Raw genomic sequence first — 12,511 nt, forward strand, 5'->3', positions numbered from 1 at the left:
AAGGGGGTGGTGGCGCTGAGGGGAGCTTAATAAGAACCTTTGGAGTGGTATTTTACCCTAAAAATAACGCGTAAAAGTAAAAAACCTCTCCGTCCATCGTTTTCGTATACATTTTTATAAAAATCAGACACTGCTTAAAATCTGAAACTAAATCTTTACATTTCAGCGTGGATGTGATTTTTGTTCTTGCTTTAACTCGGAGTTTTTGAACAGGAAATGATCAGCGGAGTAAAACTAGAAACTAATGAGGAATGGATGGCGTATTATCAGGACGAGGTAAGCAGGTGCGCCGTTGGTTTTTCCTTCAGCAATTAATAATTTCGTTCAATGCAATACATGTACTGATTTGGGATAATTAATAGTCTGTTTCAGAGATTATAAGTGCAGACAATTAGTTAATTGTCGGAAGAAATGCTAAATTGCAAAATATGTTAATTTAAATGTTTTATATTTTATATAAAGGCATACAAAGGGATATTTCTATAAAGTATCCTGGTGTCATAATGCTTTTTGTTTAGTCAGAAATTTCTGAGTTGTTTCTAACTTTTATTGTGCTTGGTTGGACGTTTTTCGAACGCTGCAACTGCTAGGCTAATTTAAACATACAACTTCCAAAACGAAAATGTATAAAATGGGCACAAATAAATTAAAAAGCGGTATATAATCACTTGAACTAAATTCCTGAAGGAATTATTCCATTATTTCTATTATTAATGTCTTCGTAGGCTACTGAAATACAATTTGAAATTCTTTAATTCGATTATTTAGAAACGGTTTCCCATAGATAAAGTGAAGGCGAATAAAGGTCCTATATTTTAGCTATTTCCACATTTACTGAACATGTTAACCGTAATTTTTGGCCGGTTTCTTATAATTACATGTTAATTGAACAGGATCAGAGTAGTACGTTTGTTTATTTTAATTTAAAACCATAGCAAAATAAAACATGAATCAAACTAAATCAAGTTCAAATTAATCTAATAATTCTAACGATTGTAGAACAGTTTGACTTAACTATGGTAAAAGCACAAGGTTATTTCAATTACTGTGAGAGAGAAGAAAACAAACAAATCAAAACGGATCTATTCATGATATTCAATAATAGTAATAATATTCTTCTTCTTCTTTTATTATTATTATTATTGTTGTTGTTATTAATTATTGTGTAGACATCTGATTAAAGGATTATTGTAATTTCACATTATGCGTTTCTGGCCTCCACCAAAGACATAAAAAATATTAAATATCATTAACGTATTCTAGCTGGATATGAATGTGATTATCTTTGTATAACTCCGAGAGGACAAGGATACCTCTGGACAAGCTTCGATTTTAGATTGGTTAACAGACAAAAATCTATGGGGAATTTTGACAGTCCTCGTGGAATTATTTTTATTGCCCAGTTAAACTCTAACAGTACATATAGGGGCCATATGTGGGATGCTGTTTTAAGAGTTGACTTACCTCTGAACATTTGACTTTGTATGGGTATTTTATTTATATTAATATGGAGCCAATATGTTGCGCTTTCCAGTGAGTTAATTTATCTGTACTTGGGAAGAAATTAAACACAATAGGACCAAAGTAAATATGCCCTTTCCCTTATGACAATTGATCAATGTTTTTTTTTACGTTTTCTAAATTTCTTACAAGAAAAGCTACGCACCTCATAACTATTTAATATCAATGTTATTTATTTTTAAAACTGTTTTGTGCTTATTATATTGTTACAGCATTGAATCCCAATGACATATTTGAACTTTAACGAAAAGCAAAAACAGTTTACTCCACGAGGTACATGATTGTTGTAACGGCGTTCTGGTACTGAAAAATGGACATAATTCCAGAATTTACATTTTAGGTTTCGTATATTCATTATTAATTTGGATCTATGTACCCTAAGCCATGATTTTATATAGGGATACGTTACAAAGTAGGCCTAGTAGCTATTAAGAACCGTGGCCTAATTTGGTTGGAAAAAAAAAAATCAGTAGGCCTATGTGTTTTTACACATTTCTTTCTTCGAAACGAATGCATATTTTCTGTCATAAGACCCAGCGTTTCTCCGAGTGTCGGAATGTGCCTGTGTGTGGTCTCGGTGAAGTTAATTGATTGACTCCTGGAATAAGTTTTCTTTTCGGGTTGTTGGGATAGCCGGGATATGACTGACAAGCGACAAACGCGGGTTCATAATCACAGAGGCGTTTCTGAGTTTAGAAAAGAGATACCGGGGGGGGGGTTCACAAGCCATAATTAGCTATTGCCGATGCCCCTTACACAACAAACCTCGGAGGACAGCGGTCGCATCCTCTTGCCTCCTCTGTCGCCCTCTCTTTCATGGCACAGAAAAAGGCGGTCGGTGAGTGACTTAAAAGCGCCTAGTAACAAGGGCGAAAAGAATAGTAGCACAGGCCCAACAATAGGGTTATAGGAAGCGACTGGGTGGGTGGCCCGAATAGATTTACATCGCGATATCCAGACAGACAGCTATGAGTTAATGAAATTAGGAGGAAGCCGATCAAAGGAGGTGTGCGCAAAAGAATTTGTCCCGACTGTGGAAAACACGCTGCAGCAGCACTGATGAATATTTACGAAAGAAGCGTATCTTGTGAACATGATTAGGCATAGACTAATAGTCTTGCTCTTCCAAAAGAATCACGCGCCCACAAGCGAAAACGATTTGCACCTTCCAGGGGTTAAACTGTCACAATTAGAAAGAGAATAATTGTTTATGTCTTTGTGTAACTTCCGCTATTTTAGTTTTAAAATACAATGTTTTCACTTTTAAGAGCAACCAAAATGTTACAACGTTATTGAATTAAAAAGATAACGTAAAATGATTCAAAAGGTATGAATAAAGTAAAAAAATAAATAAATAAAAAGTTTACAGTGGGAGTTACAGCGGGACTGATAATCATCGGGACTGATAATCATTGATACATTCTCCAAACCAAAAATCTCTTTGTCCTTCCATAGTTTCTATGTTGGTTTCCAAAAAACGTTATATGCTTAGCTTTCCTTGCGCTGCAATATAGCTTACAGCTCACACCTTTCTCCTTTCTCTGTAGGTGTACCCTGGGACCAACAACCTTCCTAGCAGCCTGAGTGGGTACCTTCCCTCAGGTGCGCCTTACCTGAACGGTGGCCACACAGGAGCTGGGGTGCCCACAGGGACCTCAGGAGGCCTCAGTAGCCCAGTGAACCACTTCGGGGCCCTGCCCCCCCAGCTAGGGTACAGTGGGGACGGCAGCGGAGCGCCATATGGCTTTGAGGTGCCGGGCGGGGAGCCCAAAACGGGGTACCGGCGGAACTTCAGCCACGCCAAGCCCCCGTACTCCTACATCTCCCTCATCAGCATGGCCATCCAGCAGGCCCCAGCTAAGAGGCTGACACTGAACGAGATCTACCAGTGGATCCGCCAGCTCTTCCCCTACTACCGGCAGAACCAGCAGCGCTGGCAGAACTCCATCCGCCACTCGCTGTCCTTCAACGACTGCTTCGTGCGGGTGCCGCGCTCCCCGGACTCCCCGGGGAAGGGCTCGTACTGGGCCCTGCACCCCGACTCGGGCGACATGTTCGAGAACGGCTGCTACATGCGGCGGCAGAAGCGCTTCCGCTGCTCCAGGACGGGCGAGCCGAAGGGGCAGAAGGAGGGAAAGGGCAGAGACGCCGGCGAAACGGCCTCCGTCCCGTCCAGCCCCCCCCACCACTCCCCCCGGCCCCAGCCGCCCCTGCGCGCCCCCAGCCCCCACCTCCCCAAATCTCCCTCCCCTCCGCTTCACTTCCACCACCACCACCACTCTCTCTCCCCGCCCCCCCTCCCCCCCTCGTCCGGCCTGCGCTCCCTCTGCCTCTCCCCCCCGGGCGTCCCTCCCGCTCACATGCCCGGGCACCACCCCCAGCCCCCCGCCGCCCTCCAGCACCAACCTCTGGCGCTGGACCCCTGCCTGCGCACTGAGCCCCTCAGCCACCACCCCTTCTCCATCTCCCAGCTCATGGGCATGGAGCGGGGCGACCTGCTGCAGTACGACTCCTCCATGGGATTTTCCAACTACTATGGCCCCGCCTCGTCCCACCCCTACAGCCACCACCCCGCCCCGAGAGAAGGGCCCGCTTTCGGGGGGGAGGCCATGTACCCCGGCATGTGCTCCGTGCCCATACTCAGTTCATCGTGAGGAGAGAGTGAGAGAAACACTGAGAGTCAGCCTGTTGATGTGTGTGTGTGTGTGTGTGTGTGTGTGTGCATGTTGAGAGAGAGTGAGAGAGGGAAGGAGAGAGAAAGCAAGAAGAGAGTGAGAGTGAGAGAGGCATCACCTCAGATGGTTTGACCAGGCAACCTAACTCCTGTATATTCTAAACTCAAGAGTGGGAACCACATGGATTTTTCAGACAGAGGCTTTCAGAGGCTGGCGATGATGTAATTTAAAGCTATACGATATATAAAAATTGTACTTGTGATAATTGTTTCAATGTATGCCATTTATGCCCTTTGCCACAAAAACACTGTGGTTGTGGAAGTAGAGTTGGACACAGGCAAAAGTGACTATTATTAAAAATTCAGAGTAGCTCTGCTGATGATGGGGACATGGGAAAGGGAATTTATATCAGCCTGTATTAGGGAATTCTTTCCTTGCACTGGTCTTAATAATCGACACCTATGTATAAATGTAAATGGTAATTATCTATCTTTTTTTTCTGAGAGTTAAAAATGAAAATGAGTTCTCATTATTTTATATATTTCTTGTTATGTATGTCATGAATTGTTCATTTGTATATGTTTAGGACATCTTAAATGTAGTGGAAACCATGGATAACGTCTACTTTGATGTTGAATTAGATTTACAGTACATTTGAGGACTTGTATTGTAGTGCTGTAGGCAATGTCAATGTCCGTCTTCCACAGGCAGGTATCATGCTGTTTTTTTCGCCCATTCTGAGCTGCCACAAAAAGAAGACAAAGAGAAATCAACACATTTTCAGTGGAATCTCTATGGATGCAATCAGGGGCCATTTGTCCGGTTACTGCTTAATTAGGATAACATTTTTCCATTAATGATGTTTTTCTTACCTAACATGTCTTGCAATAATAAACATTGTATTTCTTAATTTCCAGTCTGTAAAAGGACATGTTTGATGCTTATAATCTGCAGTTCATAAATAGATTTTTAAAAATGTTTTCATTTGGTAGAAATGACTTGTCTTATTGAAATAAGGCATTTGGAATGAGTTGTTAAGACTCAGAGATGGTTTGAAACTTCCCATGAGAAGCATTGCCCAGGTTGGCATTGTGACCAAGGACATTACTGAAATTTCTGTGTTCATACAGAAAGCATTACTGAAATCTCTGTGTTCATACAGAACTGGCTTTTACACATCACAAATGCAATGTAACGTATGTCCTGGCATATGCATCTTGAAACAAGATGAAAAAATAAAGCAAAAAATTAATAAAAAAGGAAAGTTCCATTTGTTGTTCTGTATTTGAAATTCAAAACTGCACACAACGGCACAGAGGGGGGTAAGGAATTCTTCTGGGGATTTTGGCCAAACCAGAAATGCTAAACTGTCTCTGAAAGGGAGAGGCGGTTTGATGTTGGGCATCAGCCGCACTTTTACGTCAGCATTCCTCAGATACCTCGGGAGTCAGAGCTGTGTACATGGGAATCAGGCCCTCTGTCTAAACACATCCATTGTCTTCCTACATTGTCACTCCTTTGTCGCCTGCCACTATATTACCCTGGGCCCATACCTTACATTCCTGCTGCAGAAGAGTGCCTCTGCACAGGCTGCTCAGTCTCTCAGGTCTGGGCCAGCCCACCATTGTTAGGCAGTTCTTAGCATTTCTTAATCACAGAAAGAGAGAACGGAAAGAAAAGGGTAAAACAGAGCAGGGTAGCTGATAGGTCCCCTGTTTCCATCAGTGTTTGCAATCATATAAGGCCGTGATTCTGCATACAAATACACACAGTACAGTATAACAATGTAGCAGTGATCAGTTTCAATTACATTTACAATGAATGAATTACAGAAATGTATGCTTAAAATAGTTATACATTAATTAATTGGTCAAAATTCTACTAAAGTACAATGATAATAATATTGGCTTCCTTGACTAGTGATTGAACATTCACCGATTGCTCCCTGGTGATTTTATTTAAGAGCAACCTACACCCCTAAATAGCCTTTAACCTTAAAGCACCACTGTGTTCTTACCACTGATTGGTGAATATACTTTTTCCTATTGAATATGTATATGCAGTCTAGAGGAAAAAACAATACACTTACCTCATCTTGAGCATTTCAGATGGATTATGATCTGGTCTGATCATGCATTACTTTGTATTCTGAATAAATAAGGATAGTTCTTGATTTAGATACCTAAAGGTATCAATGAGAGTCTCTCTGAAGTGATGCAAAAGCTAGGGCAACATAATGGTGAGGCACTATTTTTGAAACCTCCATCTGGCTTTTTACTTTTTCCATGGTCTTCTCAGGGCAGTGTATTGGAAGACAATATGCCATTACTTTCTAGACAGCACATCAAATTACTGCAAACACTGACAATGAGCCAGAGACAAAAAAAAACAAGTGAGTGCATGGACTCCAAATCCAGAGAGATTTAGCTGAATACAGAAACGTCTGTAGCAGGGCCCATCTCTGCTCCAGGGCATCTCCGTCAGGGCCTAAGGTGAACAGTCGTGATGTAATCCAACCTCTCTCTTTGCTGCCGACTATAACACATTTAAAGAGGTTACTCCCTATTTTCCTCTAAGTTCACACTTCATGAAATGTAAAATATGGTATGAATAATGATAATGGTAATGAGAACCTCAGTTGTACAGCTGAAAGTGAACCCAGTGCAGATGGGAAAGATGTATGAGCGGGTAAAGGTACTGAAGCATTCAAGTGTGACATCATATACATAATGCTGCATTAAAACAAAAACAGACATACCCACCAATAATTTTGGAAATTGGTACTAAGTGTAAACTGGGTGAAGTAGCCAGTGTGCTCAAAATGTATTAAGTTTATTATATTATTATATTAAGTTTAGCTTGTATGTATTATATTATAATATTATGAATATTACACTATTCCCATCTCAATGAGGTGCTGAGTTTTCAGAATGCAGACAAGAAAAGTCCCAGAGGTCTAGGAGCAGAACTCTACCTTGCTCCAGCAAAAATGAGGTTTTTCCCCAAAAAGGTCAGTCATCAACATGGAAAGGCTGTTCTTAGACTACAGCTATCAACGGTAATAAAAAATGGATGAAAGACACATCCTCTCACTCAGGAATGGTGGCCATGCACCTGTTGACCGACTGTGAATCATACAGTAGTCTGGAGAAATGCTAGTGCTCTGTATTGGAGTGGTCAGCAGAGAGACGGGGTCTTCCTGGGCAGGGCTTAACGGTGTCCGAGATGGTCGCGGTGTCGACAGGGGGGAGAGGTTATCCACAAGGTCCTGACCCTCCAACCTTAATCTCGCTCTGAACCCCCCCATTGTCCGGCAAGGCCAGCGGACAATGGGATGACACCGGGTATTATGACAGACCCCCCACCCCCTCGGCACTGTCCTCATAAATGGGGATACAGGGACACACACAGAGTTCTAAGCAGGGTGCCTGAGGTGGCTTTGGGCGTATAATGAGATCATTGCGTCTTAGCCCGACTCCCGCAGTTCTCCCTCCCATGTCCGACTGTGTTCTCGCTGAGCTCTCAATCGATACATGTTAATCCCGCATTGACGCCATACAATAATTTCAAGTAATCGTGTATAATTTACATTACACATTTTCTCCAGTAGAGGGGCTGAGGTTACTTCAAGTATGCAGCCCGGTTCAGTCAGGTAATTTTGCCATTCAAGTGAATGAATTTCGTGTAGAAAATCATTCTACATGAAAATCATCAGGTACAATTTCATACTGAAACATTCATATCTCAACATACAACCTACAAAAAGCAAGTACAGGTGTTTCATTACTAAAAAGTGCCAGTAGTACATAACATATGACATCTGGTTGTAGTTTGTCTTTGTTTCTATTTTACTTTCCTAAAAAGTCACCAAAAAAGAGCATCCTATTCATTGATAAAATATTAAGCCATTGGATCTCAAACAAGTCAATGCTAATTTTTTACAGGTGGTTCTGCCCATTTTGAAAAGTACTGTGAATGCTTCTACATAAACACATAATGTCTAAAATCTGCAGCAAACAGTTCATGCCCAAGTGTGTTGCGGTTGGACTGATTTGTCCCATCACAGCTCAGTTTGGGAATTTGGACAGGGGGAGTGAGTTAAGGAGGATTGATTAGTCTGAGGTGGTTCCTGATTGAGCTGTCAGGGAGGACTCGTAGACCAGGACCTGCCAGTCAGACGATTAACTCATCCGTCCTACCTGGACCAACGAAGAAGAAAAGCCAGCAGAAGAGGATGAGGTGGTCAAACGGAAGGATGGAAAATATCAGATAACAACCTCTTATTCTTTCTCTCTCTCTTTCTCTCTACCTCTCTCAGAGACTCACAGATACACACACACACAGTCAAGAAGTAAAAAAAACTCTATTGGACTCAGCATGATTAAACAAGACACTGTCGATATGTGTCTCAAATTGTTTTGTCCTGTGATGGCAAAACAATTTTAGCAGCAAAATACAGCCCACTGAAGTTCTGTAACAAAACAAATCACAAATCAGGCGCAGTATAAATGTGTGAGAGCCGCACACATATATTTTGATCCCTTCCCAAAACATCGGAACATTGCTCAAACCACCGGTGTGGAGAGCTAATATCTGTGAAAAAAGGCAATAAAGTGAAAAGTCAGCAGTCATCGCACTCAGCCTTTGCTCTTTGAAACCCAACCGCCAATCTCCGCTCTCTGCCCCTTTAAGATGGACTCTGTCCCAGGCCCACTGCCGGTAGGGGAGGTGGGAGAAGGGCAAGAGGCAATTTAGATCCTCAGGAGCAGAATTATAGATATTGTTTTTTATCTGAGCAGAGCGAAATGGCACAGAGGTCCAGCACATCAAATAGGAAGCTCAATTTGTCTCCTGGAGATAAAAACGGCCGTGGTGGAACAAAATAAATAAATAAATAAAAATAAGTGCCTCTCAGCCTCTTCACTCGCTCCAGTTGATCTCCGTGGTACTGTCATTCTCCCATCTGTAAGCCCAATCTGTCTTCTCTTTCAGCGTCTTTCTGACTCTCCAGCCTCCCCATTCACTCATCTAGCACTGAGCTATATTGCACTGCATCTAACTTTCTGCATGTTCCTCAGATATATTTTCTTGATTTGCCATTCATTTTTGTAATATGTCTAATTCATTTATAAAACAATAAGGAGCAAAAATCAATGGAATAGCTGGGTAATTGAAATTCAAGTAAATAGACAGCAACACTTTTACATTATTTCTCAAATAATTGTTATTGTCCAAACCAACATTTGGGTGTAAGTAAATGTTACTTCATGGTATATACCTTTATGAAAAAAATCACATGAAGTTTGCCTTCTCAAATCACAATTTCTAATGTGAACTATGAATATAAAAACAAAACATGTGACATGTGAAATAGCACAGGTTACCTACTCCAGCTCTCATCATATAACTGGAGATATTTTCATAATTCTCAAGTACACTTCACATGTTGGGTGTTCACATGTGGTTCACACATGTTTTTTTGAACACATAATTTTTTTCATAGGGTAGACAGAGGCACCAGCCTGGCAACCACTATAGCACTACCTTCTTACTTTCACCAAAAGTGGTTTACAGATTAATAGGCATTAACAGGTGATGGACTGCACTCTGAGCAAGCAGTTTGAGTTTGGGGTTAAATGATGTTGGAGCCTCTCTAATGTACCCTGGCAGGTTATTATAATGCAGCAGCAGGAAGAAATGCTGATGCTCAGTAACCAGGCTGGTGATGAAGAGGACACCAGAGAGCAGAGGTATGCTTGGGTAGGGCTTAATGGCTTCCAAAATGGAAGTGCTGTTGATAGGGGGATTGATTAAACACCTCGAAATTACTGAAGTATAACATGGACATTCTGTGCTTTTTTCAAACTGCCATAATTGAAGTCCCACCGCCACAGCTCCAGTGTTTCACTTCTCGTCAGTTGTTAACCAATATTTGCACATCTTTGAGCATGTAGTCATGTGTATGTGTGTGTGTGTGTGTGTGTGTGTGCGTGAGTGTGCGAGTGTGTGCGAGTGTGTCTGTACGTGCGAGTGTGCATGTGTGTGTGTGTATGTGCGAGTGTGTGTGTGGGCGAGTGTGTGTGTGCATGTGTGTGTGTATATGCGAGTGTGTCTGTGTGTGTATGTGCGAGTGTGTGTGTGCATGTGGGTGTGTATGTGCGAGTGTGTCTGTGTGTGTATGTGTGAGTGTGTGTGTGCATGTGTGTGTATGTGCGAGCTTGTGTGTGCGATTTTGTGTGTGTGCGTGCGTGTGTGTGTGCATGCGTGCATGTGCAAGTGTGTGTGCGTGCGTGCGTGCGTGTGTGAGTGTGTGTCCCAGGGAGCAGTGTGCAGGGGGGCAGGAATCTCTGTGGCTTGGCCTGTGACATCAATCAGACAGCTGTGACAGAGTAGAGGAGAGGAGAGGGAGCTGTGAGCCGGGCTGCTGGGGGGGGGCTGCACAGGGGGCTTTTGTACCAGCAGCATGGAGCAGCACTGGGGCTTTGTCAACTTCTGAATGGGGAACAATGGCGGGTGATAGCTTACACTGGACAGTCACACAGGGTTGGGTCTCTGCCCACCCGTCTGTCTGTCTGTATGTACGTCTCCCAGTCTGTCCTTCTGCCGGCTGGGTCACCCTCTGACAGATGCTGCGACGCTGAATCGCCCAGAGCGTCGGTTGGAGAAACGCGGAGTTAGCGAGTTTAAAGCCTCCCCTTTATCCCGCGTACGTGGAGCTCCAGGGCCCCTTCACCACCATGTTTATCTCCCTGCACCTCGATTAATGCCGTTTAACTCAGTTTTAAAGCACAGTTTAACTCACCGTTTAAATCAGCTGAAAATTACAGCAAATCTAAGGCCTCAAAAAGTAGCAAAAAAAAAAAACCACAGCAACCAGTCCCTTGCTATGTGCAGATATAAAACACAGGAAATAAAGATAATAGCACATTCTTGGAAGCGCCAGGGTGTGTGTGGAAAGGCCAACCTTTCTCCCACAAAGGCAGACGATCACAGTGAACAGCCACCCACACCTCAGCGCTGACAATGGGCCAGAGAGACTTCTGTGACTAAGGAGACTCGCAGACGCACTCCGCCACACAAAGTTCAAATGAACACTCAATGCTTTCTTAGCTTCCCATTTCCCAATGCTATAAGAAGGTATGCTCTGGTAGCAGAGGCTACACAGTAAATGTTTTTTTTTTGTCTTGAAATGTAAAATGATAAAAATTGAATTATGGTTTACTTGTCAATTTTCGGGCTCTTGCAGTTTTAAAGCATTTGTAAAAAAAATTCACTCCTAAGGAATGCTCTTAGAGCTATAAAGGCTGGAATCTATTCTGATTTAACAAATTTTCTCACTCAGTTTCTCCTTAGCACAAAAAATAACTTTATCAGGCAGGTGATTTGGTCAGTGTGGCGAGCTTCGGAGTATCTAGAACACTTAACAAAATACCTTTCAGCTCTCAAGGACCTGAGACGCTCTTAGCGGCAGCCGGTTTCCTGCATTAATCAATAACCCCGCCGGTGTGTGTGTTCTTCACCTAAGAAATGAGTGATGAGGCAGACACCGGTCTTATCTGGCCGCCCCGGCCTCAAGGAGGACCCGGGGTTCAGGAACGACTGACCCGCCACCTCTGGGGCCCTTTGTCTCGCGTGTCCAAGTGCAGGCCGGTGCCGCTTGCCGATTGGTCTCAGGGAACCTTCCCAGCAGTCAGTGGGGCCGGCGTGGTTGCCGTGGCAGTGGAGGAGCAGGTCTTGTTTGCACAGCGGCCTGGTTTATTGTGGTCCTGCGCCCGCGTCTCCGTCAGTGTCCCTCTGTCTCCTTTGACAAGGGCCAGGGTAAATAAGTCTGTTCAAATACACATCACTCAGGGAGCGGGACAACACCCCCGCCTCACCTAGGCCCCCTCCCCTCCCCGCTCCTGCGCCCCACCACCCCGCCCACGTCTCTCAAACCGGCCCCACCGTTTCCACAAGCCCTCATTAAATAGAAGGTGGTCACTAAGTTAAAGTTGTTTGTTCACATTTTTTCCTCCACGTTTGGACAAAATCAATGTTATGTGAGACGGATGTGATTATAAAGTCAATCACTTTAAGGTTGCAACACAGGTTTTGGTTAAAAAAAACCCCCCAAAAAAACATAGTCATACACTAACATCATTTTCATTCATGGCAGATTTTTCAATCTGTTACTTTTTTTTTTGCCTCTAGATTTTCCATTCTGTTCTATTGCCCGTTTCTTTCCTCCAAAATTCTTAATCTCTGTGTTTTCTCTTTCGCAGTTGTCCCCATAATATCTGTGGCTCCCCCCCTGATCCCCCCCCATGGCACTCAAT

The 12,511-nt window shown here is 43.1% G+C and overlaps 1 protein-coding gene across 1 annotated transcript; it reads left to right on the forward strand.

Annotated features, from left to right (window-relative positions):
- Window positions 1-216: 216 nt before the first annotated feature.
- On the forward strand, window positions 217-4,175 carry foxa (forkhead box A sequence). The gene is made up of 3 exons (XM_061234012.1): window positions 217-276; window positions 3,069-3,737; window positions 3,903-4,175. Exons 1-3 carry the CDS (start codon window positions 217-219, stop codon window positions 4,173-4,175), a joined length of 1,002 nt encoding a protein of 333 aa, XP_061089996.1.
- Window positions 4,176-12,511: the final 8,336 nt, after the last annotated feature.

This window comes from Conger conger, chromosome 3 (genome assembly GCF_963514075.1).
Source record: "Conger conger chromosome 3, fConCon1.1, whole genome shotgun sequence".
Lineage (NCBI taxonomy): Eukaryota > Metazoa > Chordata > Actinopteri > Anguilliformes > Congridae > Conger > Conger conger.